Source organism: Ipomoea nil, unplaced genomic scaffold, assembly GCF_001879475.1.
Source record: "Ipomoea nil cultivar Tokyo-kokei standard unplaced genomic scaffold, Asagao_1.1 scaffold3322, whole genome shotgun sequence".
NCBI classification, from domain to species: domain Eukaryota; kingdom Viridiplantae; phylum Streptophyta; class Magnoliopsida; order Solanales; family Convolvulaceae; genus Ipomoea; species Ipomoea nil.
The window spans coordinates 1-21,680 of NW_017619750.1; the positions used below are offsets into that span (position 1 = coordinate 1).

Sequence of the window (21,680 nt, forward strand, 5' to 3'; positions counted from 1 at the left end):
ATTGTTAATTGTTATTATACATTATTGAAAACTTCTTTGTACACAACATTTTTAGTCGTACTAAGACATGGTACACTTTCCCCGCAAATCAAAATTTTCAAACCCCTGGGGTTACTAACTCTTGAAACAGCTACGTATAGTTGTCCATGGTTAAAGACCGGTTTTTTCAACAACAACCCAACTTTAGCAAGCGTTTGTCCTTGACTTTTGTTGATTGTCATGGCATAGGATAGCATCAAGGGAAATTGCTTTCTTGAAATTTGAAAGGCAATCTAGGATCTGACGGTGTAAAGACATCCTAGGAATCAATACTCTGGTTCCTGCATTTGTACCGCACATGATTTGGCCTTCCAACACATGGTCAGCCAACCTTGTAACAATCAACCTTGTACCGTTGCATAATCCTAATGTGTGATCAATATTTCGCAACAGCATAACAGGTGATCCAACTTTCAATGTCAACGCATGATTTGGGACTCCAGAACATCTCAATGCATTCAAGAATTCCGGAGTGTGCAAATCCGCTAACATGTCCACATTGGCATCTGACTTACACACAGAATCACAACTCAGGTATGTCTTACTCTCAGCGGGATTATGGTCATTCATGTATTGGTTAACGGCATCTACCACATCCAATGTTGGAGCTAAAATGCACTATGATTAAGATATGACAAATCGGCAAGTCCCAGGAAATTGGGGAAAGTGCTATCAACAATTGTAGCAATAGGGTCATCTTCGCACTTTAACAACAAATCTTCTGGAATAGTAATCTCTGACTCCCCATCCAGTTGACACCCAATCATTCCGTCACCTATATTAGCTATCCATTTAGCAAATTCCTCGATCTCCTTGCACTCGGATTCTGATTGAACACTTTTCAAGCGTAGATTCTTAGTCAGCCTCAAGACTTTACAGGATTGCCATAGATAGGATGAGCTAATGCTCGCACGAACTATATCAGTCTAGTACCCTTGGGAATGACTGGTAAAATTTGCCTGAAATCGCCACCCAAAACAACTGTTTTGCCACCGAATGTCATATCAGAACTCCTTGGATTTACGAAGCGCGCATCAAATCCCGCATAGTTCGATCCAAAGCTTCAAAGCAGAATTTATGCATCATTGGGGCTTCGTCCCATATTATCAGCTTTGTTTGCACAAGAAGTTCCGCCAGTTCACTGCCGTTCCTTATGTTGCACGTGGAATCTTCATTAACAGATATCGGTATAGCAAATCTGGAATGCGCCGTACGACCACCAGGTAAAACAGCGAAGCTATGCCGCTAGAAGCAACATTTAAAACTATTTGACTCTTAGACCTTAATGCGGAAGAAAGTGCTCGCCACAAGAAAGTCTTACCTGTCCCTCCATAACCAGATACGAAGAATAACCCACCTTGCTGGCAATCGACGTCAGTTAACACTTCATTGTATATTGCCCTTTGTTCGTCTGTTAACTGCCTTACCAATTCTTGATTCTCTTTCTCTTGTTCTCCACGATCGTATGATAATTCTTCTTGAATCAACCTATTTGCAATAATGTTTAACGCACCAAATTGGCCGTTGGCATCTCAGGATAGTCCTTCAAACTCTTACCATGATTAGATAATAGCTTTTCAATCTGAACTAAAGCAAAGTTCATTTTCTGCGAATCGGTCAACACAAACTCTGCATACATATATATAAACATTTGTTGTTATAGCTCAAATACGTTAAATTTGACTTAATATTCTTTTAAAAATGTACGATTACCTCTGTTCTGCAGTTGTGTACGGATATTGAATTGGGCATCGTCTGATAGATGTTGCCAAACGGCGTGCCAAACTATTTCCGGTTTTCCCCATGCAACTGCTCATTAGTATTGTCACAAACAATCTCCTCAATTGTTCCGCTGACGCCCAATGACTGGCTTCATCTATTGCATCAACATATTCGTTGTCATCATCAACTAAACCTCTTGCATAACACGCATCTCAGAATGAGTCATATTGTACTCCATTTACAGTCCTAATATCTTCGTAACTTTTTAGGGCCGCGGACTTGTTGAGCAAACACCTCAAATAGAAGATTTCACCAGTAGCTGGCGGAACATAGAATATACGTCCTATGGAGAACCCTTTCTTTCGTGGCTGCCATTTTCTAAGGTCTTTCTTCCAAACGAATCTTGTTGGCATCTCAACATAAGTAAGCTCTCTGGCACCGGGGTATGTTTTATTAGCTTCAAACCATTCTAAAAACATGCTCTGTGCTATCGTAGGTCTATTCACAATGTTCTCAACCGCATCATCATCTGCAAATATCACACTCTGTTGATTAGGTAGGTGAAAGCTTAACCTCTCTACGAAGGTGCACGAAGTTGTATATCAAAACCAAACAGATGCCAGACCGCTTCACACGGGATATGTACTACAGTCATAGTACATATTTATCTCATCTACTGCTTTGCCATTCTCGTCATCATTGCCTGTTTTGTAAAATTCGGCTGTTACTCGATCATGACCCTTGTTAACATACTTGAACAGGTACTTGATTGACCTTGATTGGTTGCACCACTCGACATTTATATGAGCCTTGTACTTGAGCAATAAATATCTATTGTGCGGTACCACATACCTGTTGTCCAAGGCGATACCGTTCTTTGTAACTACACTGCCATTGTCTCTCCTTCTATATACCGGGTAACCATTGTCATCAAACGTAGAACTATCAACAAATCTCTTAGGAAAATGTTTAGAGCATCGCGCATTACCATGCATGGAGAATTTGTCCCTCGCTTTTTCCACATGGACCATGCATCATAAATTCCTCTACCGCTTGGTAATACTTAGCATCTTTCTTTTCATCCGGAATCTCTGCGGAAATTATGTTGTCTAGAGTGAGAACTTGCCTAACTTCTTTACTTTTTCTCCAGAAAAAGTAATATATGAGCATGCGGAAGACCTCACTTTTGAAACTCAATTGTATATATGATGTAACAAACATACAAATAAACATAATAAGGTTAAGCAATTACCTAAAATTTATTTAGATAAATTGATTTAAAATAATAAAAAAAAAATATTACCTCCAGCCACAGGGCCAAATAGTTGATTCTTTCGACAGTCAGCTATCAAAGCATCCAACTTAATCTTGAATAAGCGGCAAATTATGTCCGGCCGGTCTTCTGGCTTCAACCTTTGATCTTTTAAAAAGCGTTGCACCTCAGGCCTCGGATTGCATGTAAAAGTTATAAATAAATCTGGGTATCCAATCCATCTACATATTGCCATTGCATCTTGGTAGTTTTTGTATCATGTATCTAGCACCACCCGTAAAACTCGAAGGTAGTATTATTCTACGACCTTGGGCTGCAGGACTTATTTCACCCCTCGTCAAAGCATCAGTCAATCCACTATAACTCTCACACCTTAGCTTTTTTGGTGTGTCCTTATATAAATTAGTCTTCCAGACTCAACCATTGTGTAGCCATCTACAACGAACTGTTGGAACAACCGTTTGGCAAATAATATGGTACTCGGAGCTGACTGTCTAGATTGTATGCGGTAGCAAAAAAACTCCCTGGGGCTAATCCTCTGTCTACCACCAGAAGAGCGCCTGCCTACTACGTCGGCGAATGCAATGTCCTCCCGATAACCATCTTCGCCATATGGAAACAAAATAGGGTATTGCAGTGGTAAGTATGAAGGATTTAATTCAGTAATCCTCTGTAGGTGGCCACCCTTCGATTGAACAATAATATCACGCTCTCCAATACTTGTATCCAGATCTCCAACAATTAAAAGCTGCTACTTCAGAAACTTGAGGCAGATTATATGTCCTCGCATCTCTAGTTCGTTTTCCCAACAACTTTATTTTTACTTCGGCGCATGGATTAATATCCAACTCAGACATAGCCATGCGAAAAGACTTAACCAAGACATTATTTTCATCCAGGTCTTTCTGAATGACATTCACTATTTCTACATGAATGTCATCTTGGTCACCACTACCCCTACAACAACATATACTTCGAATTGATATTTATTTAGATAAAAATAGTATTTAATGTGTAATTACGGAAACTTCTTTACCTCACAGCATTTATACGGTTGTTCCTTTCATTTGCCGTGTCGTATATGTATAACTGGGCAAAATGAGGTTCTTTGCCTTGCTCTGGAAGTAAAGTGCCCATTAGGTGGTAGTTTTGACCACTTAATCGAAAAATTGGAGGTGCTCTCCCCTTGTTCACGTTCTTGTCAATTTTTCCACCCATTGATGTGAAGCAGAACATGTTGTTGTAGGTCCTAATGTTGTGTAAAAACTCTTTTGATATTTCGTCATTGCCGAAAAAGAGATCAAATATACCTTTTGGTGGCAACTTATTATCCGGCAATTTGATCTTCCCATTGTTGCAACACAACATAAACAGTGGCGATGCTTTTGTTGACAAATTCTTCTTCCTTTCTTCAAACCAAAACAGAGCCCCACAATGGACGCACTGATTCGTTGCATCACCAAAATCGCAGTATTGACCTGAAACCAAATATATACAAATTTAAATACTGATTTATATTTCAGGCAGGTATAAAACAAACATACATACCATGTTGTGGACCAGAGGATGTCCCAATTTCCGAGGTCTGCCTAACAGCGTTACCCGATATATTTGCATCTGAAATTAAAAAACATTTAAAAATTATTTTTAATATTGAAAGAGTGACCATATGTACTTTACTTATATTTGTTTGAAACACCACAGGGGACTATTTTTTTACCATCTATGTTCTGATTTGGGACATCGCTCATTGTATTGTTACTTTCATCTTCAAAGGCAGGTAACAAGTCTCTGGTTGTTACATGGTCTTCGACAATTGCATATTTATCTAATGGTTTACGAATTGCCAATTCATCTTGTGTTATCGTCGAACCCGGATTTTGTTTATCTACAATAAAAAATTTCTGGCAATTGCTTGGACCTATTTGTGTATTGCACTGCCGTACTGTACACATACATAATATTAGACAAATTTAAAGAATAACAATATTTAAAGTGACAATTAATTGAGACCACTACATTTTATGGGACTATAAAAAAATAAGTTGGTAGCACGTACTAACATAAAAAGGATAGAATTCTTAATATTATAAATTAAATACACTTAACATTATAACTTATGCTACCCTAGAATATGAAATAGTAATTTAACTGTATAAGTATTATTATATTTTATTGGAAAAATCACATGATAGACCATGGTCCACAATAATGTGTGCACCATAAATAGGAATAAAAGTGAAAAAGTGTATTTCAGCAAAAAATTGATATTAGAAATTGATATTATCAAATAAATCATATATCAGCAAAAAATTAGTGAAATTACAATTCCACACATACTTATATGTACCATGAGTTACATTATAATTAAATTACACATAACAAAAGAAATATAACTATTTGAACAAAAAATTAGAAATTGATATTATCAAATAAATCATATATCAGGCAAAAATTAGTGAAGTTACAATTCCACACATACTTATATGTACCATGAGTTACATTATAATTAAATTCACAAAGAGTCTATAGCAATTCAGCTTAGGGCATTTACCGGTAGTGATGTTACTCAATGGTGTGATATTTTCAGACAAACATCCTCGCTGGGGATTAGTGTAAGGAGTAGCTGTCGTCCGTTGGTCTTGATCTTGAGCAGCATTATTCGTAAAAGAGGAGCAACCGAAATGATTTGCTGTGATTGAAAATATACCATTAAATTAAGAACTAATTCCAATAATTATAACTCGAAACAATTAAGTACACATAACATAAATAATTTTACAATTGCACAACTTTAATACGTAATCGAATAGAATTATGTAGACGATGGTCCACATTCTAACTTAAATACAATTCAAATCTAAAAGTATATATCATTAAGTACAATGTAATCAATTAATTACACCTAATCAATTAATTAGAAATTGATATTAAACATAAATTACATTACAATTATAACATTTAATTTGACAAACAGCTTCGAACAATTAACAGTATAAGGACATTTAAATGAACAATTAATGTATATCAATTCATATATTGGGATTTACCATTACTGATGTTACTGAATGGTGTGATATCTGGGGACAAACCACATCCCAACGGATTTTGGGTTCGATTATTTGGCGTATGTTGCTCTTTCCCTTGACCAGCATTAGTCATTAATGATGATTTGCAAAAATTATTTGCTGTGAGGAAAAAAGAATCAATTAAAAGACGATAAAAACAACAGTAAGTACAACAATTGACATTTTTAAAATTAATCACACTTAATGCTATTCATTACGCTAGCCTATAAGTGTAAATTGTAATTGTTTTAAATAAGGTTTACATAATAAGTAGACCAATAAAAAGGTTTTTTAAATTCACAATGATGCTATATCAATTGAACTTAGTTGATTTACCGTTAGTCATGTTACTCAAGGGTGTGATGTTTTGCGACAAACACCCTCCTAGAGGAATGCGGGAAGGATTTCTTGCCGGAGGCTGTTGTTTTCCTTGAGCAGAATTATTCCTTGATGATGAGTTGCCCAATTCATTTTCTGCGAATTAGAATAGAACATTAAAATAAATAATAATCCAAATAATTAAAAATCCTAAAAATGAATTACACATAACACAACTAACAGTACATAATTAATTTCGAATTGTTCAAGATTTACCTAACAATTATTTACAAATTAGTGATTGTGCCACTAAACACACCTAACAGATAATCTAATTGTGATATATATATATATATATATATATATATATATATATATATATATATATATATATATATATATATATATATATATATAACCTGAAATTGTAATGGCTATATAGTAACACTAATTTTATTTGACAAACTCTTAAGTATAACATTGTCCACAATAAATACCATTACAATTGTTAAGATTATATATCTAATTAATTACACATAACAATTCAAAATTAAATATATAAATAAATAACTATATACATATCTATATATTTATTTATTAATTTATATGTATAAACTATTTAAATATATATATTTTCTGTATATATATAATTTGCCGCACATAATATATATATATATATATATATATATATATATATATATATATATATATAAATTATTATTGTTTTATATATATATATACATTAATTATTATTGTTTTTCCGGTCGGAATATTGAGAGAAGAGGAAGGAGGCTGATAAGCCTTCTCCTTCGCTTGACCTCTCCTTCTCTCATGTCTGAACCGCTCTGTTCTTCAGCAATTCCAAACGATCTTCCTATATTTCTCTGTCAAGCCTAAATCTAGATCAGTCCTAAGTCGTAATCTCCGATTCAACTGTTCTTATTGAACATTATTTCTGGAGAAATTGTAGTCGGGTCTCGCTTAGCATCGATCCGATTTTCAATACACAATCCCGATCTTTCCTTTCTGTGAAAGATCGTAGTGTTCAACAACGGTAAATGGTGGCAATCGCGTTTCAGTGAAGCTAATTCTCCAATTCTAAGGTTAGTATGCTTTAAATCTACACAAAACTTGTTTAGGGTTTTGTACTTTTCATTGTTCTTTGTTCTAAAATTGATCTACATTTCTGGATCTACGCATGCATATCGACAATTCATAGTCCAATTTATTGATTTCAGATTTGTATGATTCATAGCCATTAGTGTTCTAAACCGTATTCTTTTTAGAAATTGCTCTAAAAACACCAAATAGAAATTACTCTTAACTGTTTAACAATCATTTTCAAAATGGTATAGCTATATTATTATTCACACAAACCCTAACCTTTTTTCGACTTTATCATGTTGTTTTTCATGAACATACTGGAATTTTTTGAGGAGACAGAGAGCATAAACAGAATCGCACAGGAAGAGGATGCTATAATGAAGCTTAATTTGAAGTATTAAAAAGATAAGTTTCGAACTTACCTTTATTTTCATCCCCTTGGTTTCCTTTTGATGCCTATAATTGTTGATTTAGTGATTTTCCTCATTGCTCTGTCTATTGTTTTTACTTGAAAATGTAGATGTGATTTGTCTATTTTACTGGGGTATGAAACTGGCAGGTTGTGTTGGTAGTTAGATGGGGCATCCTTGTTTAGATGGGTTCATTGTAGTTTATTTTACTTTTGCCTTGATTTTGAAAATAGGATTGGAACTGAAGAGTTTTCTCTTAATAGTAATGATAGCTGCCCATCAATTCTATTTAATGTTTAGGCAATGTGTTTCTTTTCCTAAGAATGATTAACTAATACTTAACAGGACAATAATTCCCTTGCCTTGGCAGTGTATGGCAGTGTATTCACTTCTATGTTATGGCAATTAAAATATAGTTTCAGTTTTTTAGTTAACCGAACAATGTTAATTAGTTTACAACTCTGGAATTGCAATGCTGTTATCTAATTTCTTTCAAAATGTGGCTGCCAATTTATTCAATGTATGTGTTGTTATTATTTATTCTGGACAGAAATACTAACCTTGTTTATTTTTTTTTATTTTTAGAGCTACTGAAGAGCAGCCAGCAGAAAAGAATCACTATGGCCTGATCAGAAAATAAGTTAAGACTCTATCTTGATTTGGCTTAGTTTAGATGACTTTGCACTGTTATAGTTTCACAGTTTGTAAGTCTGTTGTAAGAACATTGAACACATACATTAATTATTTGATTCTACTTATGAAATATTATGAACACATTCTAACAATTTTAAATTTTTGGGGTATTTTTTTTAGAATGGAATAGTCCAAGCTTGTGACACATTGAAATGCAGCAAGCTGAAAAAAACCAAGCAATCAAAGACCACTAAAAGCATTATGGTCATATAAGCAAATAGGTTAAGACTTTATTTTTATTTGTCTGTCTTTAGATTAATTTGTATGCATATACTTGCATAGTTTGTAACTTTGTTCACTTTACTTTGTAAATATTCTGAACACAGATTCTAACAATTTTTTTTTGTTATTCTTTTTAGAATTAAATAATTCAAGCTTTGAAGAAATTGAAGAGCATCCGTCAGAAAAAAACCAATCAATCAAAGACCACTAAAAGCAATATGGTGATATAAGCAAATAGGTTAAGACTTCCTCTTTACTTGACTGTAGTTAGATTAGTTTGTATGCATATACTTGCATATTGTAAGTCTGTTTACTTTAATTTGTAACGCAATACGTTTCCATTACTGGTTTTTACTTTGCTGCATTGTTTTTTTCTATATAAGTATACAATTCTGTAATGTTAGCACAGTAATGTTAATAACTTTTTTTTGCTCTTTGGTCAAAACTGGTATAACTATTTTGTATATATCATAATATACTTTAACTGTGTTTTATTGCAAGCAACAACTTTGGTTTTTTAATATTACACACATTCAGTAAGATGTCCTTGTTCAATAAATGATCCTCGACTATCGAACAACTTCATATATTTTTAATTGTAGTGTCTTTGATATCTTGACTTTGGTGCATTATTTTATTCTATATAAGCATATAAGTGACCTTTGTGTATGATAAACTTTTTTTTTGTTAAGCAGATTCTCATTTATTAGTGAACACAGTAATTTAAATTCGCTTTTTTTACTCTTTGCTTAAGACTGGTATAATGTTCTTGTATGTATCATAAGATTCTTTAATTTGTATTTATTGGAAGAAACAACTTTATTTTATTAATAATACAAACCTTGAAAACTGTCTTTGTTCTCCAAATGGTCCTCGAGTATCGACAATGTTAATCTATTTTTATTTGTATGCTATTTGACCTCTGGTATTTGTTAAATTATTTTATTCTATATTGCTATAAAAGTCAGATATGTTTAGGATCAAAACATTTTTCAGTTTAAAGGATTGTTGGTTTTTTTGTTAAAACAGTAATGTAAATGAATAAAAAAACTCTTCTTTTAGTTGCTGTTATCTAATTTCTTTTTAAATGTGCTAGAAAACATTGATGGATTCCAGCTTGAACATCAATTGATTTCGAGAGATGCAAACAGAGTAAAGGAAGATTGTGCAAATAGGTAATTGGAACTAACACCTTTTTTTTAGCACAGTATATTTACATATCTTCATATTAGAATTTCAAACAGAGTTAAAGAAGATTGTGCAAATAGGTAATTGAAACAAACTCTATTTTATAGGCACAATATATTTAGATATAAAGTCTTAGAATTGGAAATAGGAAAATATACCCTAAACCCTAAACTTCAAAGTCTAAATTGCTTGGCAAACTATTTCCATCTTGTTTGCCTTCTTAAACCTTGGCCACCTAGCATCTTTGCTAAACTTTGACACCTTTCATCCTTACTCTGAATAACCTGTTAGGAAAATTAGGAAAACTGCAAAACAGGCACAATATATTTAGATATAAAGTCTTAGAATTGGAAATAGGAACATATAAAAAACACAATTTAAAACTCTAAATTACTTGCCAAAGAATTTCCATCCCGTTTGCCTTCTGAAACCTTAGCACCTGGCATCTTTGCTGCAAAACAGGCACAATATATTTAGATATAGAGTCTTAGAATTGAAAATAGGAACATATAAAAACACAACTTCAAACTCTAAATTGCTTGCCAAACTATTTCCATTCTGTTTGCCTTTTAAACCTTGACCACCTTGCATCTTTGCTAAACTTTAACACCTTTCATCCTTACTCCTAATAACCTGAAAGGAAAATTAGGAAAACTGCAAAATAGGATATAATAGCAGTATACACAACCATTTATTGTACTAAACAGATAGGTAATTACTAAAAGCATTAGATAAAAGTTCAAAACCATCCATAGAACTGAAAAAAAGAAATTGTCACACCATAGTATTACAAAAAAAAAATTGTCTGGATAGTGCCCGGCTAACAACAGCCACTTTCAACCATCAATCTGAATTACAACTTTTCCTTTTTTATTTCTGAGTCATTCAATTTCCTACTTTTGGACGATGAAAACTCATCCAAAAGTGACCTTTTAATGGCACCAGCATTTTCTGCATTGTCTTCTCCTTCCTTTTGCAAGGGCTGGACAGTGGCAGGACTATTGACTTCAACTCCAATAGAATCTTCCTATAATTAAGAATAGCAGAAAAACCTATTAGTAACCAAAAAAAAAAAAAACCTATAATTTAGGGTTTCAAATTCTTACTCCAGAAACTGCATCAGTGTTAGTTTCCTCCTCAATCATCCTTGACATTAAGTCTTGCTCTTCATGCTCCACAAATCTGTCAGCATAGGTCTTAAGAAAGTGCTCATCCCTTACAACCCTAACAACATTGAATGGGTAATTGGGACCCATCTTTTGGGCCAGTTTGAAGTTGATCTTAAAAAGCATCTTCATACCAACTATAGCATCTAATTCAGGTGGCACTTCGACATCAAGCTGTTTAGATAGTTGATAAATAACCAAATTAAAAATAGATAGTGTAAACAGTTTAAGAAAAAAAATGTAGACATTAGGTAATAAGAATTTACCTCCTTGTATTTTGCATACAAAATAGAGGCAGGAATACCCACAAGCTCTGTAACTTCCCTATCCCAAAGCAACATGGGAGCATCTCCAGACTTGTCAAGAGCAATAACAACTACTTTGTACCTAACTGTACCCATCATACAACTCTTCTTACACTTAGTACAAAAAAGTGTCCCTTCCTGTTCTTTAAGCTTCTTATTACATCCAAGTTTCAGGCATGATAAGTAATACCAACCATCCTCAAAATCCAACCCAAGAATCTCAGCAGCAACATAGTAGTCCCCATCCTATAGTATTCAAAAAAATTGATAAGTATATATAGCACTTAATAATTTCAGTTACATCAAACTACAAAAGGAATTAGCAGTTTAGTGTGTGGATTACCTGTTTCACATTCTTAATGTCATGGCAGTTAGTGACAATAACAGAAGCATTATTAAAATCACTTAGTCCTGTAGAGTTGGAATGCAGTGTGCCAGTACTGAGACTCCTCATTGGAGTACCCTGAGCTTTCATGCTTCAAAAAGATTAGAAACTTAGTTAGATGTGTCTAAAACACAAAACAACAATAAAGTAGACAACATTTAAACTATCTTTCTTATTTTTAGATATGCATTTGAGTAAAAAGTAGAGCACATAAACTCTTTAAACTATCTTTCTTATTTTTAGATATGCATTTTAGACAACATTTGCCTAAAATAAGTTGTAGAAAGTAGAGCACACAGTAATTAAAATAGCAAAAAAATTAGTAGAAACCAAAAAGAATAGGAGAAATATAAAAGATGGAACTTACTTTGACTTAAACTCTTTAAACTCTTCCCAATCCTCATTAAACCATAGCTTCGTAGCATCATAGGAACTGGTTATTCTCACTTCACCTAAAATAAATGAAAAAAATAGATGCATGTATTTTTAGATATATGTTAGGATATATATACAGTATAGAATATTTAGTATTTGAATCTACAGATTAGAAGAGAAAACAGTATAAAAACTCACCACCCACAACTTTGGCCCTACAGCATTGAATGACAACAATCAGTGGTTCAACAGAATCACTATTGTAAAAAGGCATCACAGAACTAACATGCTCATTCCACAGTGTACACATGATGGTGTTATCACTGGTTTAGAAACAGAAAAAACACAAAATTAAAAAAAAATGCATTATATTCTAATGTAATCAAATTTATTTTAAAAAACTTACGCATTGTCTTGAAGTTGGAAGTCTATTAGTTTGGTGGCCTTTCCCCCTACAATCTTGTCCACAGGATTGTAAATCTCAACTACCCTTCCAATAACATCTGCAAAATGAACAAAGTATAATCAATAACTACTAAAAGTAGAATAAAGAACATATTAGCAGATAGGAAAGTTAATTTTAGTACCAATCAGCTCCTTGTCATTCACATCATCAGGATCTTTCAAAGCCTCAAAACTCTTTAATCTAAACATTTTGCAAGGAAACCCCTTAGAATGTATTTCCTTGACTTGTGTTCTGTAGTTAAATTTGAGCAGGAACCCATGCTCTATAATCTTGTACACGTAGTAGTTTGTAGAGGCCATGAAGTTCTTTATTTCATAAACTTTCCCTTCCTTGATTGTATCTCTATACTTTACAATGTCTTTCTTGATGATACTCGCATGAATATAGTCTCCCTGCGAATACAATAGTAAACAAATTTTAGACAGCAAAACAGTTTAGGATGAGTAGATAACATGGCATGATAGTAGCTTAATTGAAAGAGTACTATATGAGAAGATTATAGATAGTAAAACACACTAAGATTATTAGATAAAATGGCAGCAGTTCGTAGACAAAATAATATGTGAAAATATATAAAATTACCTCTTCATCATGGAACACAACTTCCATGCTCTTACTAACCTGCCCCTCTCCCCTTTTCTCAGGAACCTCAAACACACGAACTGCTCTCACTCGTATTGCCCTTTGCTGGTGTTCCGGCTTGATGTTCCTGACAGCAATGAACATGGAAGGCATGTTGAAACACCAAATATTGCTTTAGAAAGGCCTGTAAAGTGTGATTACTTTCGGAAGTGTCCGACCATGAAGAAGACCGGTATTTATACATACTGAAGATTCAAAAAAAAGGAGATACCGGCATTATATGTTTGGGAAATACCACATCTCAATTAATGTAAATTTGAATATTGCAACTCTTCATATTCTATGTAATCTAGGTATCTCTGTATGTATGTAATGCATATAATTGTTTCTTGTATGCCGTAACAGTTCATTATTATTTGTAGATATTAATAGGAGTGATCTTGGTTACAATACCAAAGAGTTCTACATTAATTGAACTCCTTGGGAACCAAGGACTGTGTAATAATAACAACGGCTAGGTATATTCCCAATAGCGATTCCCATTACACGCGTAGAGTAAAAACGGAAGTAATTCGAGATGCATAACTATACCAAAACTGCGTCGTTTTCATTGGGCGGGAAACAATGATTGGCAAAACTTCTTGCTTTATTATAGAGTTAGATTTCTTGAATCCATAAGTGGCTAAAATTTTCATTTATATACACATAAACCCGCTCGTAAGTAGTTGAAAATTTAATTTTTATCTCATTTTAAATGCTACTTTGGGTAGCGTTTCAAAGTAAACTATTATTTAAAACTTTCATTGTTTTACCAAATAGAAGTTATAGCATGGTTTCAACTTAAAATATGTCATAACCCCTAAAATAAATTCTTCCAAACAAGATAAATATTGGTTTATATCCAATATCCTCTCTCACATTATACATGTATATAATTGAGTTGGCCTTCTTAGCTCAGTGGTAGAGCGCGTGGCTTTTAACCACGTGGTCGTGGGTTCGATCCCCACAGACGGTGATTGAAATTGTAGGTTTAACAAAGTTGTATTTTCTTGATCTCGTAAGTGGTTAAAAATTTGATTTATATTAATTTTTTGATATTTGTATATTTCTTCAATCCATAAGTGGCTAAAATTTTCATTTATATACACATAAACCCGCTCGTAAGTAGTTGAAAATTTAATTTTCATCTCATTTTAAATGCTACTTTGGGTAGCGTTTCAAAGTAAACTATTATTTAAAACTTTCATTGTTTTACCAAATAGAAGTTATAGCATGGCTTCAACTTAAAATATGTCATAACCCCTAAAATAAATTCTTCCAAACAAGATAAATATTGGTTTATATCCAATATCCTCTCCCACATTATACATGTATATAATTGAGTTGGCCTTCTTAGCTCAGTGGTAGAGCGCATGGCTTTTAACCACGTGGTTGTTGGTTTGATCCCCACAGACGTTGAATGAAATTGTAACACTATCAAAGTTGTATTTTCTTCGTCTCGTAAGTGGTTAAAAATTTGATTCATACTAATTTTGTCATATTTCTATATTTGTTGAATCCATAAGTGGTTAAAATTTTTATTTTTATACCCATAAATCTCTCGTAAGTAGTTGAAAATTCAATTTTCATCTCATTTTAAATGCTACTTTGTGTAGCGTTTCAAAGTAAACTATTATTTAAAACTTTCTTTATTTTAACAAATAGAAGTTATAGCTTGGTTTCAACTTAAAATATGTCATAATCTCTAAAATAAATTCTTCCAAACAAGATATATATTGGTTTATATCCAATATCCTCTCCTCAACTATACATGCATATTATTGAGTAGGCCTTCTTAGCTCAGTGGTAGAGAGCGTGGCTTTTAACCACGTGGTCATGGGTTCGATCCCCACAGACGGTGATTGAAATTGTAGGTTTAACAAAGCTGTATTTTCTTGATCTCGTAAGTGGTTAAAATTTTGATTTATATTAATTTTTTCATATTTGTATATTTCTTCAATCCATAAGTGGCTAAAATTTTCATTTATATACACATAAACCCGCTCGTAAGTAGTTGAAAATTTAATTTTCATCTCATTTTAAATGCTACTTTGGGTAGCGTTTCAAAGTAAACTATTATTTAAAACTTTCATTGTTTTACCAAATAGAAGTTATAGCATGGTTTCAACTTAAAATATGTCATAACCCCTAAAATAAATTCTTCCAAACAAGATAAATATTGGTTTATATCCAATATCCTCTCACACATTATATATGTATATAATTGAGTTTGCCTTCTTAGCTCAGTGGTAGAGCGCGTGGCTTTTAACCACATGGTTGTTGATTTGATCCCCACAGACGGTGAATGAAATTGTAACATTATCAAAGTTGTATTTTCTTCGTCTCGTAAGTGGTTAAAAATTTGAATCATACTAATTTTGTCATATTTCTATATTTGTTGAATCCATAAGTGGTTAAAATTTTTATTTATATACCCATAAACCCTCTCGTAAGTAGTTGAAAATTCAATTTTCATCTCATTTTAAGTGCTACTTAGGGTAGCGTTTCAAAATAACTAGTATTTTAAACTTTCTTTGTTTTACCAAATAGATGTTATAGCTTGGATTCAACTTAAAATATGTCATAATCTCTAAAATAAATTCTACCAAACAAGATAATATTGGATTATATCCCATATCCTCTCCTAAACTATATATGCATATTATTGAGTAGGTCTTCTTAGCTCTGTGGTAGAGCGCGTGGCTTTTAACCACGTGGTTGTGGGTTCGATCCCCACAGACGGTGATTGAAATTGTATGTTTAACAAAGTTGTATTTTCTTGATCTCGTAAGTGGTTAAAAATTTGACTTATATTAATTTTTTCATATTTGTATATTTCTTCAATCCATAAGTGGCTAAAATTTTCATTTATATACACATAAACCCGCTCGTAAGTAGTTGAAAATTTAATTTTCATCTCATTTTAAATGCTACTTTGGGTAACGTTTCAAAGTAAACTATTATTTAAAAGTTTCATTGTTTTACAAAATAGAAGTTATAGCATGGTTTCAACTTAAAATATGTCAAAACCCCTAAAATAAATTCTTCCAAACAAGATAAATATTGGTTTATATCCAATATCCTCTCCCACATTATACATGTATATAATCGAGTTGGCCTTCTTAGCTCAGTGGTAGAGCGCGTGGCTTTTAACCACGTGGTTGTTGGTTTGATCCCCACAGACGGTGAATGAAATTGTAACATTATCAAAGTTGTATTTTCTTCGTCTCGTAAGTGGTTAAAAATTTGATTCATACTAATTTTGTCATATTTCTATATTTGTTGAATCCATAAGTGGTTAAAATTTTTATTTATATACGCATAAACCCTCTAGTAAGTAGTTGAAAATTAAATTTTCATCTCATTTTAAATGCTACTTTGGGTAGCGTTTCAAAGTAAACTATTATTTAAAACTTTCTTTATTTTACCAAATAGAAGTTATAGCTTGGTTTCAACTTAAAATATGTCATAATCTCTAAAATAAATTCTTACAAACAAGATATATATTGGTTTATATCCAATATCCTCTCCTCAACTATACATGCATATTATTGAGTAGGCCTTCTTAGCTCAGTGGTAGAGCGCGTGGCTTTTAACCACGTGGTCGTGGGTTCGATCCCCACAGACGGTGATTGAAATTGTAGGTTTTAACAAAGCTGTATTTTCTTGATCTCGTAAGTGGTTAAAAATTTGATTTATATTAATTTTTTCATATTTGTATATTTCTTGAATCCATAAGTGGCTAAAATTTTCATTTATATACACATAAACCCGCTCGTAAGTAGTTGAAAATTTAATTTTCATCTAATTTTAAATGCTACTTTGGGTAGCGTTTCAAAGTAAACTATTATTTAAAACCTTCATTGTTTTACCAAATAGAAGTTATAGCATGGTTTCAACTTAAAATATGTCATAACCCCTAAAATAAATTCTTCCAAACAAGATAAATATTGGTTTATATCCAATATCCTCTCTCACATTATACATGTATATAATTGAGTTGGCCTTCTTAGCTCAGTGGTAGAGCGCGTGGCTTTTAACCACATGGTTGTTGGTTTGATCCCGACAGACGGTGAATGAAATTGTAACATTATCTAAGTTTTATTTTCTTCGTCTCGTAAGTGGTTAAAAAATTGATTCATACTAATTTTGTCATATTTCTATATTTGTTGAATCCATAAGTGGTTAAAATTTTTATTTATATACCCATAAAGCCGCTCGTAAGTAGTTGAAAATTCAATTTTCATCTCATTTTAAATGCTACTTAGGGTAGCGTTTCAAAGTGAACTATTATTTAAAACTTTCTTTGTTTTAGCAAATAGAAGTTATAGCTTGGTTTCAACTTAAAATATGTCATAATCTCTAAAATAAATTCTACCAAACAAGATAATATTGGATTATATCCAATATCCTCTCCTAAACTATATATGCATATTATTGAGTAGGCCTTCTTAGCTCTGTGGTAGAGCGCGTGGCTTTTAACCACGTGGTTGTGGGTTCGATCCCCATAGACGGTGATTGAAATTGTATGTTTAACAAAGTTGTATTTTTTTGATCTCGTAAGTGGTTAAAAATTTGACTTATATTAATTTTTTCATATTTGTATATTTCTTCAATCCATAAGTGGCTAAAATTTTCATTTATATACACATAAACCCGCTCGTAAGTAGTTGAAAATTTAATTTTCATCTCATTTTAAATGCTACTTTGGGTAACGTTTCAAAGTAAACTATTATTTAAAAGTTTCATTGTTTTACAAAATAGAAGTTATAGCATGGTTTCAACTTAAAATATGTCAAAACCCCTAAAATAAATTCTTCCAAACAAGATAAATATTGGTTTATATCCAATATCCTCTCCCACATTATACATGTATATAATCGAGTTGGCCTTCTTAGCTCAGTGGTAGAGCGCGTGGCTTTTAACCACGTGGTTGTTGGTTTGATCCCCACAGACGGTGAATGAAATTGTAACATTATCAAAGTTGTATTTTCTTCGTCTCGTAAGTGGTTAAAAATTTGATTCATACTAATTTTGTCATATTTCTATATTTGTTGAATCCATAAGTGGTTAAAATTTTTATTTATATACCCATAAACCCTCTAGTAAGTAGTTGAAAATTAAATTTTCATCTCATTTTAAATGCTACTTTGGGTAGCGTTTCAAAGTAAACTATTATTTAAAACTTTCTTTATTTTACCAAATAGAAGTTATAGCTTGGTTTCAACTTAAAATATGTCATAATCTCTAAAATAAATTCTTACAAACAAGATATATATTGGTTTATATCCAATATCCTCTCCTCAACTATACATGCATATTATTGAGTAGGCCTTCTTAGCTCAGTGGTAGAGCGCGTGGCTTTTAACCACGTGGTCGTGGGTTCGATCCCCATAGACGGTGATTGAAATTGTAGGTTTTAACAAAGCTGTATTTTCTTGATCTCGTAAGTGGTTAAAAATTTGATTTATATTAATTTTTTCATATTTGTATATTTCTTGAATCCATAAGTGGCTAAAATTTTCATTTATATACACATAAACCCGCTCGTAAGTAGTTGAAAATTTAATTTTCATCTAATTTTAAATGCTACTTTGGGTAGCGTTTCAAAGTAAACTATTATTTAAAACCTTCATTGTTTTACCAAATAGAAGTTATAGCATGGTTTCAACTTAAAATATGTCATAACCCCTAAAATAAATTCTTCCAAACAAGATAAATATTGGTTTATATCCAATATCCTCTCTCACATTATACATGTATATAATTGAGTTGGCCTTCTTAGCTCAGTGGTAGAGCGCGTGGCTTTTAACCACATGGTTGTTGGTTTGATCCCGACAGACGGTGAATGAAATTGTAACATTATCAAAGTTTTATTTTCTTCGTCTCGTAAGTGGTTAAAAATTTGATTCATACTAATTTTGTCATATTTCTATATTTGTTGAATCCATAAGTGGTTGAAATTTTCATTTATATACCCATAAAGCCGCTCGTAAGTAGTTGAAAATTCAATTTTCATCTCATTTTAAATGCTACTTAGGGTAGCGTTTCAAAATAACTAGTATTTTAAACTTTCTTTGTTTTACCAAATAGATGTTATAGCTTGGATTGAACTTAAAATATGTCATAATCTCTAAAATAAATTCTACCAAACAAGATAATATTGGATTATATCCAATATCCTCTCCTAAACTATATATGCATATTATTAAGTAGGCCTTCTTAGCTCTGTGGTAGAGCGCGTGGCTTTTAACCACGTGGATGTGGGTTCGATCCCCACAGACGGTGATTGAAAATGTATGTTTAACAAAGTTGTATTTTCTTGATCTCGTGAGTGGTTAAAAATTTGATTTATATTAATTTTTTCATATTTGTATATTTCTTCAATCCATAAGTGGCTAAAATTTTCATTTATATACACATAAACCCGCTCGTAAGTAGTTGAAAATTTAATTTTCATCTCATTTTAAATGCTACTTTGGGTAACGTTTCAAAGTAAACTATTATTTAAAAGTTTCATTGTTTTACAAAATAGAAGTTATAGCATGGTTTCAACTTAAAATATGTCAAAACCCCTAAAATAAATTCTTCCAAACAAGATAAATATTGGTTTATATCCAATATCCTCTCCCACATTATACATGTATATAATCGAGTTGGCCTTCTTAGCTCAGTGGTAGAGCGCGTGGCTTTTAACCACGTGGTTGTTGGTTTGATCCCCACAGACGGTGAATGAAATTGTAACATTATCAAAGTTGTATTTTCTTCGTCTCGTAAGTGGTTAAAAATTTGATTCATACTAATTTTGTCATATTTCTATATTTGTTGAATCCATAAGTGGTTAAAATTTTTATTTATATACGCATAAACCCTCTAGTAAGTAGTTGAAAATTAAATTTTCATCTCATTTTAAATGCTACTTTGGGTAGCGTTTCAAAGTAAACTATTATTTAAAACTTTCTTTATTTTACCAAATAGAAGTTATAGCTTGGTTTCAACTTAAAATATGTCATAATCTCTAAAATAAATTCTTACAAACAAGATATATATTGGTTTATATCCAATATCCTCTCCTCAACTATACATGCATATTATTGAGTAGGCCTTCTTAGCTCAGTGGTAGAGCGCGTGGCTTTTAACCACGTGGTCGTGGGTTCGATCCCCACAGACGGTGATTGAAATTGTAGGTTTTAACAAAGCTGTATTTTCTTGATCTCGTAAGTGGTTAAAAATTTGATTTATATTAATTTTTTCATATTTGTATATTTCTTGAATCCATAAGTGGCTAAAATTTTCATTTATATACACATAAACCCGCTCGTAAGTAGTTGAAAATTTAATTTTCATCTAATTTTAAATGCTACTTTGGGTAGCGTTTCAAAGTAAACTATTATTTAAAACCTTCATTGTTTTACCAAATAGAAGTTATAGCATGGTTTCAACTTAAAATATGTCATAACCCCTAAAATAAATTCTTCCAAACAAGATAAATATTGGTTTATATCCAATATCCTCTCTCACATTATACATGTATATAATTGAGTTGGCCTTCTTAGCTCAGTGGTAGAGCGCGTGGCTTTTAACCACATGGTTGTTGGTTTGATCCCGACAGACGGTGAATGAAATTGTAACATTATCAAAGTTTTATTTTCTTCGTCTCGTAAGTGGTTAAAAATTTGATTCATACTAATTTTGTCATATTTCTATATTTGTTGAATCCATAAGTGGTTAAAATTTTCATTTATATACCCATAAAGCCGCTCGTAAGTAGTTGAAAATTCAATTTTCATCTCATTTTAAATGCTACTTAGGGTAGCGTTTCAAAATAACTAGTATTTTAAACTTTCTTTGTTTTACCAAATAGATGTTATAGCTTGGATTCAACTTAAAATATGTCATAATCTCTAAAATAAATTCTACCAAACAAGATAATATTGGATTATATCCAATATCCTCTCCTAAACTATATATGCATATTATTGAGTAGGCCTTCTTAGCTCTGTGGTAGAGCGCGTGGCTTTTAACCACGTGGTTGTGGGTTCGATCCCCACAGACGGTGATTGAAAATGTATGTTTAACAAAGTTGTATTTTCTTGATCTTGTGAGTGGTTAAAAATTTGATTTATATTAATTTTTTCATATTTGTATATTTCTTCAATCCATAAGTGGCTAAAATTTTCATTTATATACACATAAACCCGCTCGTAAGTAGTTGAAAATTTAATTTTCATCTCATTTTAAATGCTACTTTGGGTAACGTTTCAAAGTAAACTATTATTTAAAAGTTTCATTGTTTTACAAAATAGAAGTTATAGCATGGTTTCA

General features: G+C 32.2%; 1 protein-coding gene, 1 long non-coding RNA gene and 5 other non-coding genes across 7 annotated transcripts; 5 read left to right on the top strand and 2 right to left on the bottom strand.

Annotated features, from left to right (window-relative positions):
- Nucleotides 1-312: 312 nt before the first annotated feature.
- Nucleotides 313-2,792, bottom strand: LOC109170687 (the record flags this gene model as incomplete). The annotated part of the gene is made up of 6 exons (XM_019319877.1): nt 2,411-2,792; nt 2,056-2,290; nt 1,753-1,956; nt 1,361-1,527; nt 659-910; nt 313-545 (listed from the first exon to the last, which is right to left on the bottom strand). Coding segments are annotated over exons 1-6 (1,473 nt in total), but the record flags the coding sequence as incomplete, so codon positions are not given.
- Nucleotides 2,793-6,931: 4,139 nt separating this feature from the next.
- LOC109170692 lies at nt 6,932-13,980 on the bottom strand. Its single transcript, XR_002052483.1, has 3 exons — nt 13,908-13,980; nt 13,559-13,561; nt 6,932-6,942 (listed from the first exon to the last, which is right to left on the bottom strand). It is a non-coding gene; the product is annotated as an uncharacterized LOC109170692 (long non-coding RNA).
- A 279-nt stretch (nt 13,981-14,259) lies between these two features.
- TRNAK-UUU lies at nt 14,260-14,331 on the top strand. The gene has a single exon. It is a non-coding gene; the product is annotated as a tRNA-Lys (tRNA).
- Nucleotides 14,332-16,914: 2,583 nt separating this feature from the next.
- Nucleotides 16,915-16,986, top strand: TRNAK-UUU. Its single transcript has one exon. It is a non-coding gene; the product is annotated as a tRNA-Lys (tRNA).
- Nucleotides 16,987-18,686: 1,700 nt separating this feature from the next.
- On the top strand, nt 18,687-18,758 carry TRNAK-UUU. The gene has a single exon. It is a non-coding gene; the product is annotated as a tRNA-Lys (tRNA).
- Nucleotides 18,759-20,457: 1,699 nt separating this feature from the next.
- TRNAK-UUU lies at nt 20,458-20,529 on the top strand. Its single transcript has one exon. It is a non-coding gene; the product is annotated as a tRNA-Lys (tRNA).
- An 813-nt stretch (nt 20,530-21,342) lies between these two features.
- TRNAK-UUU lies at nt 21,343-21,414 on the top strand. The gene has a single exon. It is a non-coding gene; the product is annotated as a tRNA-Lys (tRNA).
- Nucleotides 21,415-21,680: the final 266 nt, after the last annotated feature.